At 39.9% G+C, this 20,172-nt stretch overlaps 1 protein-coding gene across 1 annotated transcript in view; it reads left to right on the forward strand.

Annotated features, from left to right (window-relative positions):
- MAP3K3 (mitogen-activated protein kinase kinase kinase 3) overlaps window positions 1-20,172 on the forward strand; it is a 102,252-nt gene that overhangs the window by 59,819 nt on the left and 22,261 nt on the right. The window contains exon 6 of the mRNA XM_077163541.1: window positions 3,885-4,005. Within this exon, the coding sequence (XP_077019656.1) occupies window positions 3,885-4,005 (121 nt within the window). The remainder of the gene's footprint in view (window positions 1-3,884; window positions 4,006-20,172) is intronic.

Consider the following 20,172-nt stretch of genomic DNA (forward strand, 5'->3'; position numbering starts at 1 on the left):
CATTGCCTCATCCACCTTTTTGTTACTATCTATTCCTTTATTTCCTTTCTTCTTCTTCTTTTTAATTGCTATATTTTTCTTTTCCTTTCTTCTGACCCTCTATGACAGCTTCTAATCTTTCCTCTATCTTCATCCCTTACCAGCATATGTAGTCATACCCCTCCCACTCCACCCTGGTTAAGGTTATATCTTAGATGTTAATATTGTTCTTACCTAAGAACCCCTGGAATTTGGTAACCACAGAACCTCCTCGTTGAGCAATCTCTTTCTAGCTTTGGTTTGTATTGGTGTTTCAGTATACTTTAGCATCTCTTTTAGTATTTCTTGCCAATCTAGACCTCTGCCTTGGACCATCAACTCTTAGCTTATTCCTGTTACAGTCTTCTCTAAATATGTATCCATCTAATTCTTAAATTTATCTTTCTGTTTTTGACCTTGTGATTTTCTAGTTCCAGATTCCCACTACCCTAGAGTAATCTCAAGCTTAACATTCTTTTATCACTTGTATCTTAATACAACAAAAAGTAAATACCCAGTCACCTTGACTGAATATGGCGTTTTGGTTTTGTTACCTCAAATTCTCTTTGACAAAAATAAACATCTAATCTTGTCATGTTGCCAACTTCCCAAGTGTCCCATCAATGACTTTGGCACTATAGTCCCTAGTATTCAAACTCAAAATATCAAAGATAAACTAAAGTCTTCCTGAAATAATGGGGCAAGTACAGAAAAGGTAAACTGGGAAAAATTAGCTTCAGTTTACACTCTATTTAAAAAATAATGCCTTATATGTTTAAGGCAGTTTTAGCTCTCATTCGATTCTTACAACTCTGAGGAGTCCAGGACAGGTATCTTTTATCTCCAAAGTATACCTGGAAAAACTGAGACTTAGAATGCTTTGCCCACGGTATGGTAGTAAGCAGTAACAGAGCTGGCCTAGGATCCAGATGTTCTGACTTGTAATATACTATCAGTTACTATCTAGGAAAGGGATCTTAGAATTATTGTAATCCTTGAAAAACCTCATCCAGGTTCCTCCACAGATTGAGTGTCATTAGAAATAGACCAGAAAATATAATGTGGCTGATGAGGAGAACTTATGAAATGTTGTGTCATTCTATTCCCACGGCTCAGAAGATAACTGAGTTAACATCTAGGAGAAGACAGAATTTTCAAGTAATTGGGGTTACTTTATATGTGAATTACCTAAAAAGTTTGGAACTCTTTTAGGCAGAAAAAGCAGCATAAGCATTTTTATAATCAAAGTCAGCAAAGTGCTTGAGAGTATGGATGTTGAAAACAGATTTATTTACCTAATCTCAATTTGGGCGAACCCCTTGAATCTTGGTGGTTATTTTGGAATAAAAAAGAAATGAGAACTTGGATAAGTGGTGATAAACATGGCATCCATTATTCTGGAAGTTGTGTAACTTCAAAAGTTTGGGGTTTTTTTTAAGCTTTTTTTTCATTCACAGATGTTAAAGCTGTAAATTTAATTAGATAACCTGGGTGTTTCCTCAACTATCCTAATTATCTTGGTCTTCCATGTAAATATCTCTTGATACTACCATTAAAGCAAAGGGTTGAATGCTATTGGTGGAGAAGATCCAAGTTTCTTACCTTAAGTTCCCATCCAAACTAAAGCCAGCTCTTGTTTTCTCCACTGCATTGTTGAATCCATGTGTTCTTTTTGGCTGTGTCATGAAATTTTTTTTGTCGAGATAAGTCTTGGGTCAACTTTTTATAACTCTTTTTCTGTTTTTCTCTAGCTTTCAATCATTGAAAATATTTAGGTACATGATTCCCTGGAAATTTTTCATATTGTTTGTGTCAGCCATATTACACAGAGTCCTTCATTCATTCATTGAATGATCATATGCCCCCTTCTATTTGCTGTCTTTAGACTGTTCTGCTAGCTATGCACTTTATACCTGTTAGCTCCCCTCCTTTTTTTTTTTAGGCCTACCTTCCTCCTTGTTCTCTTCCCCTTATTAAGTCTTGCTCAAGCTTCTCTCAATCCTTGCAGCAACCTCATTTTTATTTACCATGACATGTTACCTCCCTTTATCCCCTTAAATCAGGGATTTCAAACTTGACTGAACATTAGAATCACTTGGGAAGACTTTAAAAATACCAGTACTTGGGCTCTACCAGAGATTCTTTTTTTATTTTTAAATAGAGATTCTATTTTTTAAAAAACGCCAAGGGCAGTTCTAATGAGCAGCCAGGGTTGAGAACCATTGCCTTAAATTGAAGCATGAGAGTTACCTCCTAAAGCCTTGCTGCACAACTGTGGTCCCTGTACCAGCAGGTCAGCATCATTTGGGAGCTTGTTAGAAATGCAGACTCTGAATACCACCCAGACCTACCGAAACAGAATCTCCATTTTAACAAGATCCCAGGTAATTTGTATGATATTGAAATGTAAGAAACTCTGTTCTGAAACCTTCACCGAGTCCTTTCACCTGCTTTCTAACTTGTTACCACAACTTTTCTTTTTAAAATGTTTTTTCATACTGGCTATTGAACCTAACTTTTCCTATTTCAGCTTTTAGATTTTAAATTTGAGAGTTTAGATTTTACATTCTTTAGTACATTTGAAATTCCTGTTGCCAGGATGTTGAATTCCCACTATAAGTTAGACCTTGGATCCAAGCAGATGTCCTCAGAGTGCTCATTATGCATCTCTTCTTTCTGACTGGAGGGCAGTGGCCTTCCCTTGCCCTTCACTGGCTTGCTTCCCCAGTATGTGGCTTTGACTGTTTTTTCCTTTCTGACTCTGAGCAGAGAACTATTGCACATTGGAGGCTTCAGCAAGAACATTCACTTCCCCTTGGTTGTGACTTCCTGTTAAGGCAAGGCAGTTGATCAAGATGGCCTTGTCTATGATATAAATTTGGCTTGGGAAGACTAGAGAAGGCTGCTTTGCAGCTGAACTTTCTTACCCCTGAGTGCAGGAAGCCTTTTTGCTGGAGGACAGTATATACAGTTTGTTAGGTCATACTTTTTTTCTTATGGGTTGTAGAGGAGACAGAGAAGCAAGTAAAAACTTGGGCCCACATTATTTATAAATCTTGCGTTCCCACTCCCATGCTCAGTTGTGCTCTGTGTATTTGTCATCACATTCTGATCTTACTTGCTCATCTCCAAAATTCAGTTTTATGCCTCTTCAGGGCAAGGTATCCCCTTTGTTCCTTCATTTCCTCTCTAGGGCTCATCTAGTGGCTCGATTAGATCAGTGGAAAAGTGAGATGGACGTGGTAAGGCTCACCCTATTCTGAGGTCCTTGACCTCCAGTAGTATGGTGCCTATGACAACCTTTCCCGATTGAACATGGTCCTATGATGATTTACATGAAAAACCTTGGTAATAAGAAGCAATTGAGATCTTCTTACCTTAATTTTCAGGAAGTGATGGTTGGGGATGAGCTATTTTTTAAAATGCTTATTTATCAACCAGAATTTTGTTGAGCCAGGGAGGTTGCCGTCATTCTCTATTCTGACCCTCATTCATCATTTCTTACTAATCTTCCCAAACTCTCTGGAAAATATTATAAAAGGGTGTTTACAGCTCTCTTTTCTGTTTGGCAGTTATTACGAGAGTACTTGTTATTCCTCTGTATTTGGGTCATCACCTATTAAGCTGGGGCACTGGGTCTCATTGCTCATACATATAAAACTGAAGCAGTAAAACTTTATTGAGCAAATAGTGATTTGCCAAGATTGATTGAGGTGTGAGGTTTGGAGGAAAGTAAGGCTAGCTTATGTGTTAAAAAAAAACATCTAGGTGGCTGAGAGCCCAGGGAGTCCTAAGGAAGAGGTAAGGGGACTTTATAGGCCTGCCTGCTTACAGACTTATTTCAATCTTTTCCTCTTATCTTGCAGACCAGTTCCTCTCCCCATTCTGGGATGTCCAGGCAGGTGCGAATCAAGACTTCCCAGTCTGCAGGGGAAATAAATACCATCTACCAGCCCCCTGAGCCCAGAAGCAGGCACCTCTCTGTCAGTGAGTATTTCACCCTTTCTCCTTTTTATCTAATGTATGTGTCCGCATTTAAAAAAACAACAGCAACAAATATTTGATTAAAGATCACTGATCAGATATTTATTAATTACTGATTTGTACAAATAAATCCTCTATACCTTTATTTGGAAAGGAGGGGTAGAGAAATTACTGAAACAATGTTCTAACCCTAAAGAAGATTACAATATTATGATGTAATGGTATGATTAAATTCCTTTTAAATATTCCTGGAAAAAAAAGTGATCTCATCAAACATCTGAGTACCTCCAATCGTAACCATCCTTGACTATTCTTGGCCATTCTTTCCCAACGGACTGGGAATTTGTGAAGTTAGGAGTTAGGTTCAAGTTTGAGTTTTGACTTCAAGCTTCTTGCTTATGATTCTTAAGGAACCTTTTTATGCTTTGAGAAAGATGTTAACCAATGTAATACTTGGAGAGTCAAGCAAAGTTGTCTGAGAAGAAAAGGAGACAGTTGATGTAGAAATGTAGTTGACTAAGTATGTAGCTGGTACTAGGCCTACCCCGGATATAAATCTGAATCAGATCTGTGTATTATACAAGTATTGTTCTGGATCCCTTTTTGGAGAGTTTGGAAAGAAAGCCCATTTCTTTCGATTGTGGATTTTGTATCAGGAGTGAAATCTGGCATTACCAAACATTTGTGTTGAGACAATTGCCCTAATGTTGCTGGGATCCCTGCTGCCGCTAGGATGCCAAGATTGCTTTTCTCCAAATTGGTAGAATTGCATCAGAAGCAACTGCTCACTGAAGATCTTGAGCTGAGCTTGGGGAGGTCTGATCATTGGTCCTCTTGTTAAGCTTGTCTGTGAGTGATGTGCTCCCTGAGGGAGTTGCAGGAAAACTCTGTTACCAAGGCACTGACTTTACCTCATTGAGTAATTTCTGGAATACAAGCAAGCACTGATTAGTAAGTGAAGCTAACAGTGTATATGAGTTTCACACTTATCTAACGTTGTGGATAATTGATGGCTGTGTTTTTAGTGAGCTGACTGAGGAGAGAATGCTAGCACCCCATCAAGGAGACTTTACCAGATCATCTCTGACCCTAGAATCTGGTTACCCTGGAGCTTGGGAAACTCAGCTAGCTTGCCTTCTGTTCCAGCCCTTATAGGGATCAAGGGATGGGGGAGAGCAACATTGTTCATCTGTAAAGCAAGCAGTGATTGGCATGGGGTAATGATTGGACCTGTTGCTCCTCAGGAGTCTGTGATTTGTAGGTGGAGGCAGGGGCTAAATGCTGGACCATTTGGGCCCTTTCCTCACACTCTAACGAGTTATATATGGAATTTCCATGACTGAGAATGCTGAGGAATAGGAGCTCTTTAAAGTAGTTTTGGTTGTCTAGAGAGTTGGCAACATAGCTTCCTAGTACACTAGATCTTGCATTCCTTTGGTCAGCAAGCATTATGTACCAGCTGTTGAACATGGGTGAATGTTTCAGTAGAGGCTTATATGAGGGCAAGGGTGATGTGGCAGCACAGAGGAGGCAATAAGCAACTCTGTCCAGGAATTTGAAGAAGGGCTTTCCCAGAAGTGACATCAGAACTCACACCGAAAGAAAGATTTACTGAGCATAAAGTAGAGACAGGTACTCCAGACACAGGAACGAGTATCTGCCAGGTACAATCACAGAAGAATATGGTAGGTTCAGAGAATCCCAGATGGTAGAGAGTATAGAGGGTATAGGATTTGTGGCAAGCAAAATGAAAGAACTGAGAAATGGGTGAGATTATTTCTAACTGGAATGATCTGGGAAATATCTTCTGTAGAGGAACTGTTTGCTCTGGATCTTGAAAGTAATGAAGGATTTCCATAAGAAAACATGAGAGAGGGGTTTCACACTGTTTCCCTGTGGTGATCTCACTTATCTTTCAGATCCAGATTAGCAGATTTTTTTAGAGGAAGAATAGAGAATGATGTCAGGGAAGGCACTTTCTGAGGCACCTGGAACACACTTGGACTTGTTAAATAGGCTGTGGAAGGCAATGAAATGTTTGCCTCTCATGCCCATCTCCATTGTAACACTTATCACATTATCTTATTTTCCCTCTCTTCTCATCAAACTACATTTTAATTTGTTCATTCAAGAAAAATACTTGATGCTCAAGAAAAAGTATCAATTATGCCAGAAACATAGGAACCAGAAAAGACATGGATCCTATCCTGTTCCTGCAGACCTTATAGACCAGTAGGAAGACAGATATTTACTTGTCATGATGTGATTAAGGTATAATAATAACCTGTGGTTAAAAGGTGTGTGATTCTGTAAGAGTGTATAACAGAAGGATGTGGCCTTAGCTCAGAGTCAGGAAAGACTTAGGCTATAACCTGAAACATGAGTAGTATTTAAGCAAAGGGGATATTGGAGAGAGAGAGTTCCAGCCAGAGGAGCTACAAGTACTGAGCCTGGTGGCAGGAGAAAGTGATGTGTGTTAAAAAAGACCTTATGAAAATATATGATAAAGACTGAGATGGTATAATCTAGGAATGCCTAGGGTATATAATGATAGTGACTAAATGTACAAATTTAAAACTGTTTTGCATGAGGAAGAACAAAGGAATGTCAATAATGCAGGGTGTTGAAAACAGATGGTAATTAATATTTTAAAACTTTAACTTATGTGTGAGACTAAAGCAAAAAATGTTTATTTGGTACAAAATTTATATTTTGACTAGTGCATTTCCTATTATAACTTATGTGGACAGCTTAATTGAACACCGTAAGTACATGGAACCTTGAGTAAGGCATGAGCTTTTGTAGGTTTGTACGGAGTGATGCCTCAATGACTCCCAGAAGAATTCGAACAGTGAATAAAAAAGTATTTGCAAAGTCCCCTTGGGGGAATGGTGAGAAAGGGGGAAATTTCAACTTCCCCAAGTGGAGAGAATTCTTGATATTCTCACAAGCAGTGGGGACAATGAAAGCAATATGCTGAGTCCCTGTGTTAGTTAGATTCAGTTGTCAACTTGGCCAGGTGAGTATACCTAGTTCTATTGCTGCGGACACAAGCCAATGGTACGTGAATCTCATCTGTTGCTAATTACATCTGCAGTCGGCTAGGAGGCGTGTCTGCTGCAGTGAGTGATGTTTGACTTAATTGGCTGGTGCTTAAATGAGAGAACACAATGTAGCACAGCCTAGCAGCTCGGCATTCCTCATCTCAGCACTCGCAGCTCAGCCCAAGCCTTTGGAGATGCAGAAAGAAGTCACCCCGGGGAAAGTTGTTGGAACCCAAGGGCCTGGAGAGAAGACCAGCAGAGACCATCCTGTGCCTTCCCACATAAGAAAGAACCTCAGTGGAAAGTTAGCTGCCTTTCCTCTGAAGAACCAACAAAATAAATCCCCTTTTATTAAAAGCCAATCCGTCTCTGGTGTGTTGCATTCTGGCAGCTAGCAAACTAGAACAGATTTGGTACCAGGAGTGGGGTGCTGCTGTGGTTTGCAAATGCCAGATATGTTTGAACGGTGTTTTGCATGGCTAAGGTGAAGACTTTGGAGGAACTGTGAAGAGATTGATGGAGAAGTCCTGGAGGGTTTGAAGAGACTGTTGGTGTAAATGGAACCACTGCCAATCTTGGCAAAGGAGGACACAAAAGGGAGAAATTGGAGTTTGCAGAGTAAGAACCATGGAAGCTCGGGTCTGAAGCCAAGAAACCTTGGCTAGGAGAGTGGACCCACCCATATACATGGAGAGGGTGAGTTTACCCTGGAGGGTGAGTTTACCCTGAAGGGTGAGGATGAGTCTTCCCTCTCATTGCAGTGGAAGAGTTGTGCAGCCTCAGGTCTTGGAAAAGGCATAGCACGCTCCTTGGGGGACTGGGAGAGCCTGGCTGCCACCATGTGGAGGGGTTGAGCATGTGCCCCAGAAATGGCAGAGAGCCCAGGGGTGGCCCTGATGCCTGGAGAGAGTGGAGCCCAGAGGTGGTCTCCTCGATGTTCCCCGAGGTTGATTTGGAAAGAGGCTGGCCACTGCATAGGACCTTGGAAGGGGTGGAACTGCCACTTTCTATAGCCGAAGGATGAATGACTTTCGGACTTTGAAATCCCACGGCGCTTGCCCTGCTGGGTTTACATCTGTGTTTCTTCCAATTTCTCCCTATGGAAATGAAAATCTGTATTCTGTGAATATCCTCCTTTGCTTATTGGCACCAGACTTGTTTTGAGATTCACAGGTCCACAGCAAGAGAATATTTTACATCTGTTTAAGGTGATGCTTGAAGTTGCCAAGTTGACAAGGGATGGACATGTGTTAGTTAGATTCAGTTGTCAACTTGGCCAGGTGAGCATACCTAGTTCTGTTGCTGTGGACACAAGCCAATGGTACGTGAATCTCATCTGTTGCTAATTACATCTGCAGTCGGCTAGGAGGCGTGTCTGCTGCAGTGAGTGATGTTTGACTTAATTGGCTGGTGCTTAAATGAGAGAACGCAATGTAGCACAGCCTAGCAGCTCGGCATTCCTCATCTCAGCACTCGCAGCTCAGCCCAGGCCTCTGGAGATGCAGAAAGAAGTCACCCCGGGGAAAGTTGTTGGAACCCAGGGGCCTGGAGAGAAGACCAGCAGAGACCATCCTGTGCCTTCCCACATAAGAAAGAACCTCAGTGGAAAGTTAGCTGCCTTTCCTCTGAAGAACCAACAAAATAAATCCCCTTTTATTAAAAGCCAATCCGTCTCTGGTGTGTTGCATTCCGGCAGCTAGCAAACTAGAACAGTCCCCAATCTTGGGATTTGTTCATATGAAACTTAACCCTGCAAAGAATAGGCTAAGCCTACTTAAAATTAGGCCTAAGAGTCATCCCCAAGAGAACTTCTTTTGTTCCTCAGATGTGGCCTCTCTCTCTCAGGCAGCATGACAAGCAACCTCATTGCCCTCCTGTCTACATGGGACATGACTCCCAGGGGTGTGGACCTTCCTGGCAATGTGGGACAGAAATCCTAGAATGATCTGGGATTCAGCACCAAGGGATTGAAAAAACCTTCTCGACCAAAAGGAGGAGACAAAATGAGACAAAATAAAGTGTCAATGGCTGAGAGATTCCAAACAGAGTCCAGAGGTTATCCTGTAGGTTACTCTTATGCACTAAATAGATACCACCTTTTTAGTTAAGGCGTAACAGAGAGGCTGGAGGGAACTGCCTGAAAATGGAGCTATGTTCCAGTAACCATGTTTCTTGAAGATGATTGTACAATGATAGTGCTTTCTTAATGTGACTGTGTGATTGTGAAAACCTTGTGTCTGATGCGTCTTTTATCTTCCTTATAGACAGATGAGTAAAACATATAGATTAAAAATAAATAAATAATAGGGGGAACAAATGTCAAAATAAATTTAGTAGATTGAAATGCTAGTGATCAATGAATGGAAGGGGTAAAGGGTATGGTATGTATGAATTTTTTTTCTGTTTTCTTTTTCTGAATTGATGCAAATGTTCTAAGAAACGATCATGTTTATGAATATACAACTATGTGATGAAAAAAAGACTGTTCATATTGTATATTGATTGGTTTTATTAATTAAAAAAAAAAAGACCTCGTGGCTGGAGAGCTAAGAACAAGGGGGAGAATGCTACAAGAAGTACCTGATTGTAGCACAATAATGTAAGAACACCGAATGAAGCTGAATGTGGAAATGATAGAGGGAGTAGGGCTGGGGGCATGTATGAAACCAAAAGGAAAGATAGATGATAAAAGACTGAGATGGTATAATTTAGGAATGCCTAGAGTGTACAATGATAGTGACTAAATGTACAAGTGAAAAAATATTTTTGCGTGAGGAAAAACAAAGGAATGTCAGTATTGCAGGGTGTTGAAAATAGATGGTCATCCATATTTTAAAACTTCAACTTTTGTGTGAGACTAAAGGGAGAAATGTTTATTTAGTGCAAAATTTATATTTGACTAGTGCTTTCCCTACTTTACCTTGTATGGTCAGTTTAATTGAACACCATAAGTACATGGAACCTTGAATAGGGCATGAAATTTTGTAGGTTTGTCCAGATTAATGTGATACCCCCGATAAATCTTAGAATGATTTGAACAGTGAATGAAGAAATTTGCAAAGTCCTTGGGGAAATGGGAAGAAAGGGGGAAAATTCAGCTTTCCTATTTGAAGAGTTCCTGATATTCTCGCAAGCAGTGGAGACAACCAAATCAATAGGCCGAGCCCTTGATCTTGGGGTTTGCCCCTAGGAAACTTATCCCTGCAAAGGATAGGCTGAGCCTACTTAAAATTACGCCTAGAAGTCACACACAATGAACCTCTGTTTTTTTTTTAACATGGGCAGGCACTGGGAAATGAATCCGGGTCCTCTGGCATGGCAGGCAAGCATTCTTGCCTGCTGAGCTACCGTGGCCCGCCCACAATGAACCTCTTTTGTTGCTCAGATGTGGCCCCTCTCTCTAAGCCAGCCTGGCAAGCGAACTCACTGTCCTCCCCACCTCTACGTGGGACATGACTCCCAGGGTTGTAAACCTTCCTGGCAACTTGGGACAGATCCTGGGATGAGGTGGGACTCAGCATCAAGGGATTGAGAAAACCTTTTCAACCAAAAAGGGGGAAGAGAGAAATGAGACATCATGAAGTGTCAATGGCTGAGAGATTCCAAACAGAGCTGAGAGGTTATCCTAGAGGTATTCTTACACATTATATAGATATCCCCGTTTTAGTTTATGGTATATTAGAGTGGCTAGAGGGAAGTACCTGAAACTGTAGAGCTGTGTAGTAGCTATGTTTCTTGAAGATGATTGTATAATGATATAGTTTTTGCAATGTGACTGTGATTGTGAAAACCACCTTGTGTCTGATGCTCCTTTTATCTATGGCATGGACAGATGAGTAAAAAATATGGATAAAAAATGAGCAAATGGGGGAACAAAGGTTAAAATAAATTGAGTAAATTGAAATACTAGTGGTCAATGAGAGGATGAAATACTAGTGGTCAATGAGAGAAATAATTATTTTCATAATAATACTAAGATATGATATGCCTTTTTCATTTGCATTCTCTCATGAGAATTTCCAGAAATGTCATTGCTCTGACAGCTAATGGAATGTGCTCACTATTGTGTTTTAAAATTTTCTGAGTTTTAATTTCTAATACAATAACTATCAATAGACACAATTAATATAAATAAATTGGCGTGTATGAGTTTTTTCTTTTTTCTTTTTTATTTCTTTTGCTGGAGAGATGCAAATGTTCAAAAAATGGTCATGGTGATGAATACACAACTATGGGATGATTGTGAACCATTGATTGTACACCATGTATAGAATTTTTGTATGTCAAGAATGTGCATATGTTTGTTATTTACAATAAAAATATTTTTTTAAAAAACAACAAAAACAATGAGGCTAAGGAGGGAGGCAGAGCCTTGTGGACCATCATAAAGATTTTTTTTATATTTATTAAACATACCAACATACAAACACATTCTTACCATATAATCATTCCATTCTACATATATAATCAGTCATTCACAATATCATCACATAGTTGTTATATTCATCATCATAATCATTTCTTAGAACTATTGCATCAATTCGGAAAAAGAAATAAAGCGAAAACAGAAAAAAATTCACATACACCATACCCCTTACCCCTCCCATTCATTGATCACTAGCATTTCAATCTACTAAGTTTATTTTAACATTTGTTCCCCCTATTATTTATTTATTTTTAATCCATATGTTTTACTTGTCTGTCAATAAGGTAGATAAAAAGAGCATTAGACACAAGGTTTTCACAATCGCACAGTCACATTGTGAAAGCTATATCATTGTACAATCATCTTCAAGAAACATGGCTACTATAACTCAACTCTACATTTTCAGGCAGTTCCCTCCAGTCTCTCCATTACACCTTAACAAAAAAGGTGATATCTATATTATATATAAGAATAACCTCCAGGATAACCTCTCAACTCTGTTTGGAATCTCTCAGCCATTGAACTTTATTTTGTCTCATTTTGCTCTAGTCCTATTTTGGTCGAGAAGGTTTTCTCGGTTCCCTGATGCTGAGTTCCAGCTCATTCTGGAAATTCTGTCCCATGTTGCTAGGAAGGTCCGTATCCCTGGGAGTCATGTCCCATGTAGAGAGGGGGAGGGCAGTGAGGTTGCTTACCATGTTGCCTGAGAGAGAGAGGCCACATCTGAGCAACAAAAGAGTTCTCTTGGGGGGATGCTTAGGCCTAATTTTAAGTAGGCTTAGCCTATCCTTTGTGGGGATAAGTTTCATATGAACAAACCCCAAGATTGGGGACTCAGCCTGTTGCTTTGGTTGTCCCCACTGCTTGTGAGAATATCAAAAATTCTCCACTTGGGGAAGTTGAATTTTCCCCCTTTCTCACCATTCCCCCAAGAAGACTTTGCAAATACTTTTTTATTCACTGTTCAAATCACTCTGGGATTTATCAGGGCATCACTCTGGACAAACTTTCACAATCTCACATGATAAAGATTCTGATCCTTATCTTGAAAGTAGTAGAGAAAGTATTTTAGTTAAAGGAGGAAGAATGGGTGGTCTGATATATTTAGTTTGCATTTTGTAAAAATCACTCTGGCTACAGTGAGGAGAACAGATTGGAGGGAGCAAGAATGGATACAACGGAACTATATTAGACTATTGCGTTGGTCTAGATGAAAGAAAACGGAAAGTGGTGATAGTAGTGGAGAGAGGAAGGAGCAGGCTTCTGCTGTTTTCAACAGATTTGACAGATAATTAGAAGGTGAAACTGACAGAACATGGCATTGCATTGGTTCTCAAAGTGTGATGGTCTGGGGACCTCTGAGTCCCTTTGGGGGTTGGCGAGGTCATAATTATTTTCATAATAATACTAAGATATGATATGCCTTTTTCATTTGCATTCTCTCATGAGAATTTCCAGAAATGTCATTGCTCTGACAGCTAATGGAATGTGCTCACTATTGTGTTTTAAAATTTTCTGAGTTTTAATTTCTAATACAATAACTATCAATAGACACAATTAATATAAATAAAACTTTGGGGTCCTCAGTTTTTAAAGTGTGAAGGTGTTGTAAGTGCAAAACATTTACAAACCACTGTGGTATTATACTGAATTTGCAGGGGTTGAAGGAGAGGGAGTTAAGCTACTGGTTTATGGATCCAGATAGGTGGTACTGCCTTTTTTTTTTTTTTTTTTTTTTACAGCAGCATTATTCTTCTGTTTTTAAATATTTTTATTGAGATATTTTCATACACAGATTCCATCCAACCTACATAATCAGTAGCTCATAATATCCTCACGTAGTTGTGTATTCATCACCATAATAATTTTTTGAACATTTGCATCACTCCAGAAAAGAAAATAAAAAGAGATAAAGAAAAAACTCATACATCCCCTACCTCCCTACCCCTCCCTCTCATTGAGACCACTAGTATTTCAATCTACCCAGTTTGGTCCTGCCTTTTACTAAGGCAGGAATGCTGGAAATGGGCCAGGTTTCGGGTGTTGGGATGAGATGTTTTTGACATGTCTAATTTTTTTTTAGTTTACTTTTTTAGAGCAGTTGTAGATTTACAGAAAAATCAGGCAGAAAGTATAGAGTTCTCATGTCCCTCACCTGCGTAAGAGTTTTCCGTATTATTAGCATTTTGCATTGGTGTGGTACATTTGTTACAGCTGATGAATAATTATTACTATAATTATGTTATTAACTAAAATCTATATTTTATATTAGGGATCACTCTTTGTATTGTGTAGTTCTGTGGGATTTGTTGTTTTTTAAAAAAATATTTATGGTAATATATATACAAAGTAAATATACATACATTTTAACCACTTGCAAGTATACAATTCAGTGGTGTTAATTACATTCACAGTATTGTGCTACCTACCAGTTAGACCATCCATTACTGAAACTTTTCTATCACCCAAACAGAAACACTCTCCCACTTAAGCATTAACCCTTTTCCCTACCCCACCCCTATCCCTGATAACCTGTATTCTCATTTTTTTTATTATTAATTTAAAAAAAATTAACTAACAAAATATTCTCATTTTTTATGAATGAGAATATTCTAATTATTTCATATAAGTGAGCTCATACAATATTACCCTTCTGTGTCTGGTTTATTTCATTCAACATGAGGTCTTCAAAGTTCATCCAATTTGTAGCATGAATCAGAACGTCATTCCTTTTATACTGAATAATAACTACATTTTATGATATACCACATTTGTTTATCCATTCTTTCTTTGATACATATGTGGGTTGCTTCCAACTTTTGGTGTGCAAGTAGCTAGTTTGAATTTGAGTTACCTTTGAGACAGCCAAGAAGAGATATCAAATGGGCAGTTAGATACATAGGTCTCTAGCTCAGAGGTGAGAAATCAGGGCTAGAGAAAAAAGTTGGAAATTTTCAAGTTGAAACCATAAGCCGAGTTGAGAGCAGAGACTATGGACTGAGACGAGAATATTGTGAATTACATTCATAGCGCTGAGCACTGAATCTTAGAGACCCCAACACTAGTGTCCAGTCAGAGGAGAATGAACTTTAGGACATGGGAAAGGAGTGGCCAGAGAAGTAGGAGGAAAATTGGGAGAGTGGGTAGAAGGCTTGCAGAGTACCAGTGTGATTGGGAAGAGCAGACCAAAATGAACTGGTCTTTTTGTCCACAAATGTCTGAGTGCTTGCTGTGCGCTGGTGTATGGTGAGGCCATCTGGAAGTAGATGGAAGCAGGAAAAGAAGAGGAGTCAAGGTTAACGCATGAGGGACTAGGAGAAGGCAGGTGAGATGGGGTCAAAGGAGAAGTATCTGATTTGTAAGTTGTCAAGTTGGACCTCCCACCATTGAGGTCATTGCTGTCCTTCCTCATCAGCGTGTAAGTGCCTGTGAGTATTAGTGAGAGGCCACAACATGCAAGTCATTCAGCTTCCACTGTGACATTTTCAGTCACTGGGGAAGTAGTCCAGATAGCCCAATCCAATTTTAGATAGCTCTGTTTATTTGAAGTTCTTCCTTATTGTTGAATTGAAAATATGCCTCCTCTAACTTTACTCATTGATTCTAGTTCTGCTCTCTTCAGCAACACATAATATAGTGAAGTCTCATGCATATGATAGTTTTTCAAATATTTGAAACCAACTTTCAGGTTCACCCTTTGTTTTTTTCCATCATAGTGTACGTACCTCAAATTCCAGTTTTTTTCAAGCCAGTTAGTCTGTGGGGGAAAAAATTACTAGATAGTGAATTAACTCAAAGGAGAAACTCCTATAGAGATATTATCAGGCAAGGCAGGTGGAATTTCCCTGTGTGAAGGTGTCCTTGCTCACAACTTTGCCTATGGAAATTCTGCCCACCTTTGAAGGCCTAGAACAAGCACCATTTCTTGGTGCTTTTGCATTTGGTGGTGTGCTAAAGACATGTAGCCAAGCCTTAACTAAAGAACTTGTCCCTGCCACATTCTGACCCCCATTTGGTCTAGTGCATCTTCTTAAGTGCCTTTGTCTCTGTTCATCTTTCTCCTTGTATTGCCAGAGTCCCATGGTGAAGCAGTCAGATTGCAACCCCTAAGGAGGCAGTTAGATCTTTCAGGGAGTTTGGCAATGAAAAAAAGAGGTAGTCTAATGGCTTAAGGGAGCAGCAGAAAAGAGGTCAGAATATTTTCAGGCTAGAAATCTGAGCATGTTTATGAAGAGAGGGAAAAGAGACAACTGAAAAGGTGAGATTAAAGGTGATAGAAAGAGACCAGGGGAGCTGAACATAGGGTGTGAATTGAGAACCCAGGTAGAACTTTTAACACCTTGGCAAAGAAGGACCCTTTTCCTCTGAGAGATGAGGAGGGAAAATGAAGACAAGGGAGAAAAAGGAATTTTAAAAGGTTGAGATGACTTATACTGACAACTGGGCAGTTAAAGTAAAGAGCTATGCATGGTACAAACTTCTAGTGCGGGTCCGGGTTTGACAGGAGGGGATGCCAGGACTTCTGAGGTAGTGATCATAATACTGAGGGAAATGGGCACTTCCTTCACTTCCAAAGGTCTTTTTCCCCTCCTTTTAAAATAATTCTTCAGTGATACTAGATGAGACTAAAAAAAGTTTAGTGGTGGTAGCAACTTCGAAATAAAATGGGAATTTTGAAAGTTGAGACATATAGGATGTTCTTGAATCTTTGGGGATGAAAATGTTGAGGAGCACTGCTCTCCATAGCAAAGTCCAGTATGAGCACTGAGGAATACATTGGGAAATAATTGGTTAAAATTTTCTCCTGACAGATTATCAGAAGCTGGGGTGGGTCTAGGGAGTGGGGCATTAATGCTTATACAATTATCATGAATGTAACACTACTGTATTATGTATTTGAATATGGCTAAAAGGTGGAAATTTTAGGTTGCTCTATATTACTAGAATAAAGATTAAAAAAAACCACCACCACCGCCATAGAATTGTGCAACACAAACAGTGAATCCTAATGTAAATGATAGACTGTAGTTAATAGTATAATTTAATTAATAATATTGTCTTATCTATTGTAACAAAGGTACCACACAAATGCAAGGAAAATTGTGTGGTGACTGGGGAGGTGGTGCTGGTATATGGGAACTCTGTATTTTCTGCATGTTTTTTCTGTAAACCTTTAACTTCTCTAATAAAAAATTTTTTTTTTTAATTTTCTACCGAGGAAGAAAGATGTGATGCTCCTGCCCCAATTTACCAAGAGAAAAGGATTTAGAGAAGATAGTTGGTGGCCAAAAAAAAAAGCCTCTCTCTTTGTATTTGCAGCAACCCACACATTAACACTGACCCAAAGCCCTAGAACTCCCTGCAGAGGCAACTTCCTGACTACATCAGCTTCCTGATGAGGATTCTCCTTTGAGAAAGACTGTAAACTGAGAACCTGTGTTTCAGTTTTCAGTCACATTACAGAGCTAAAGAACCAGCCATATCTTAAAGCTTTTCTCTAACTATGTTTCTTTGGGTTGAGACTAGCAGACAGCTAGCATGCCTGGGAGGAATGTGGACAGCTAGCAATTTAAATTCCTGGCTTTCTCCTCACGTATAGAATTGGCCTTGCCTTTGCAGGAAGTTGTGGGCCACTGAACAGATGGCTGCTACTCTGCTCCTTTGCTGCAGCTGGTGCTGATATGGAGCCTCTTGGCATCCATAACCTATTCGGATGCCGTGGCAAGATCAGGCTAGAATGCCAGAGAAAGGCTTCCCAGAGAACCTGCCATCTGGCCTGCCTGCCTTCTGAGACCTATAGAATGAACTGTGTTTTGAATGCACTGTGGTTTGTACTGTCTGACTGAGGCTCACTGCTCTTGCTTCTGGTAAATATGTGAGCATCAGTGAATCTTAATGGCCTAGTATCTTTTTCTGTTCAGCTCCCAGTCTCATTTGTTCTCAGCTGTCCTTGGGCATCTCATTGACTCCCAGTTTCTGAAATGAAGATAAAAACAAAACTGAAAATGCTCAGAAGCAGTTCTGCAACTCCTGGTTTTCCATTCGCTTCCTCTGATAGCCATTGGTTTGGGGAGACTTCCCTTTCCTGCCCTAAGCTGTGGACCTGTGCACAATAGCCCCTGGACTACTGCCCATCAGATAACAAGGCTGGCTCTCTGCAGGCAGCAGTGTGTATTGGAAAAAGTGAAAGTCTTTGGCTGGAAATAAAAGCTTAGAAAACCTTTTCTGTTGTTCCCCAGGCTCTCCTGGGTCTGTAGAGCTGACTTCATGGAGCTAGTCCCATTCTACCTGCAAAACCAGGGGAGAGTTCAGGAGCAGCTGGTGAAGGAGAGCATGGGAGTCATATGGACCCTGGGCATTTTGCCCCAGGGAGATTTCATCCCATATATTCCATGTAACATATTGAGGGCAGTTTCATCCTATTAGAGATAGTTTTGACCAGTGCCTAGGATTTCATCAATGTATAGGAGTTTTTCTTTCTCTCTAACCAATCCCTTACAAGAGGCGTTTTTTTGTTTGTTTTTTTGTGCTCAGCAAAGTATGTAATACTTTTTCGTTCCAGAGTCAGGGTTTGGTGGCACAGAACAAAATTCACTCCAGCTGTTTCAGGAGGAAGATATTTTGTACACCTTCTGGCTTATGGAATCATTGGGCAAGTGAGAGAAAGCGGCTCTAGGTTAGCTGGGGGTTAACAAGGAAACTTCTATCTCATTTATAATTAGGAAGGACCAGCAGATCCAGGAGCATACTGCCCCTGCCGTGACTGGGATCTCTAGAACCATTCTATGTCTATTCTGGTCCACATCTTTTACATGGGGATGCCTGTACATGTCTCTTGGCATCGGCAAAGCTGGAAATCAGATGTGTGGCCTCTGCTAATGCTGGTGCAGAAAACCTAAGGGCTTCCCATGACTTTGCCCAGAAACATCAGGAAAGCCTTCTAAATCTCATCTAAGTGGATCTGATTGGCTGAACCTCAAGGAAGTCTTAGTAAATTAGTTTTCAGCTGGGTTAGCTCCTGAAGTACAGAAAGGCATACTAGAAGAATAGAATATATCTTGTGTCTAATCCAGTATATCTGCCATATAAAGTGAAGGAAACAAATGAAATTCTGTTGAATTCCTACTGTGAGGTAGTGCTATATAATGTGTACCTATGCTTCACATTTATAACTTCCATAAAAGGTTATGAGGTAGATAGGTCTCCCTATTTTTGCAGATGAGGAGATTGAGGCAAAAATTTAACTCACTGCCTAATAAGTGGCAGAGCCAAATTTCAACCCATGTTCATCTAATTCCAAAGCTCTGTTTTTTTCTCATTATATGCTGCTCACCTACTCAACTTCTGCTGTTAATAGATGTTGAGAACCTATAGACTGAATTTCCATGGGACATGTGGCTATGAAAATGGTGAGTAGCCATGTAGTCCTTGTTATTCAGAGCCAGAAGTGAGAAGCAGGCACCAGGCTAATGTTTCTAAGCAAGGGGTTAATAGCGCTCTGTGTTTTGGGTAGGAAACCATCCTTTTTTTCCCAATTGCACTGAAATTTTGTTGTACAATGGCAAGGGAAGTGGCCAGGTACATGAGTCTTTGACATCTGGGCCATGGGAAAGTGTAGTAGTTTTCTTTTTCTTTGTATAGATTTTTCTTACCTCCAGCTTGTCATTGCCTCAGAGTCCTCAGTTGGCTAAATGCTATTTTTTACTCGGGAATGACCATGGATAGCACAACCCTGAATTTGAACTGCATGAAACATGACACTGTGTTTCCCCTGTGCTCTCCAGAAATTCCCACATTAATCTCCCTTCTGCTCCATGCAGAGAGACTGTCATATTTCCCCATGGAGTGATCCCTATCCTCTCTATTGATCACTCATGGAGTGTATGGTCTGGCCAGTTCACAGAGGAGTTTTGCCTTCTGCTATTGTGTTACACAACATACCTGCCCTTTTTGGAAGTGAATTATGGTTTCAGAATTGCTTCAGCTACTAGAACAAATGTATGCCACTGTTACAATATGTTAATAATAGGGTGGTTTAAGGGATAAAATATACCTAATACCAACTATGAACTTTAGTTAACAGTAATATTTTAATATTCTTCCATCAATTATAATAAAAGTGCCACACCAATGCTAAGCATCAATAAATAGGGGGGCATTGAGTTAAGGGGTATGGAGTTTTCTTTTTTAAGCAGTGAAAAAGTTCTGAAATTGATTTTGGTAATGAAAGCACAACTCTGTGATTATATTTAGAGCCATTGATTATACACACTGGATGGATTGTATGGTGTGTAAATAAAACTGCTTAAAAAAAAAAAAGATACTAAGTCTCCCAGGGGAAAGATTTATTTGTTGGAGAAAATGAATCTGCCCCATAGAAGGCTCCCTACCTCACTTCTGCCTGGCCATGGACTCTTAGAACTGCGGTGGGGGTTATGTGAAGGCCTGCCTATTGAAAAGTTAGACACCAAATCCCTTCCTCCTCCTTGCCTCGCTCCCACAATGTCATCAAGGCATATACCCCAAGTGGAAGATCTCAGGATTTCTCTTTGGGCAGACTACATGACTCAGGGAGGGAAAGAGCGTGATCCACAGATACAGACATGTGGAGGTTTCCAAATGAAAAGGTTGGTTTACTGTTGGACTAACCACAAGGAAGTCCATCAGTCTATAAAGCCTCCCAGAGCACACACAGCTTTA

This window comes from Tamandua tetradactyla, chromosome 6 (assembly GCF_023851605.1).
Source record: "Tamandua tetradactyla isolate mTamTet1 chromosome 6, mTamTet1.pri, whole genome shotgun sequence".
Lineage (NCBI taxonomy): Eukaryota > Metazoa > Chordata > Mammalia > Pilosa > Myrmecophagidae > Tamandua > Tamandua tetradactyla.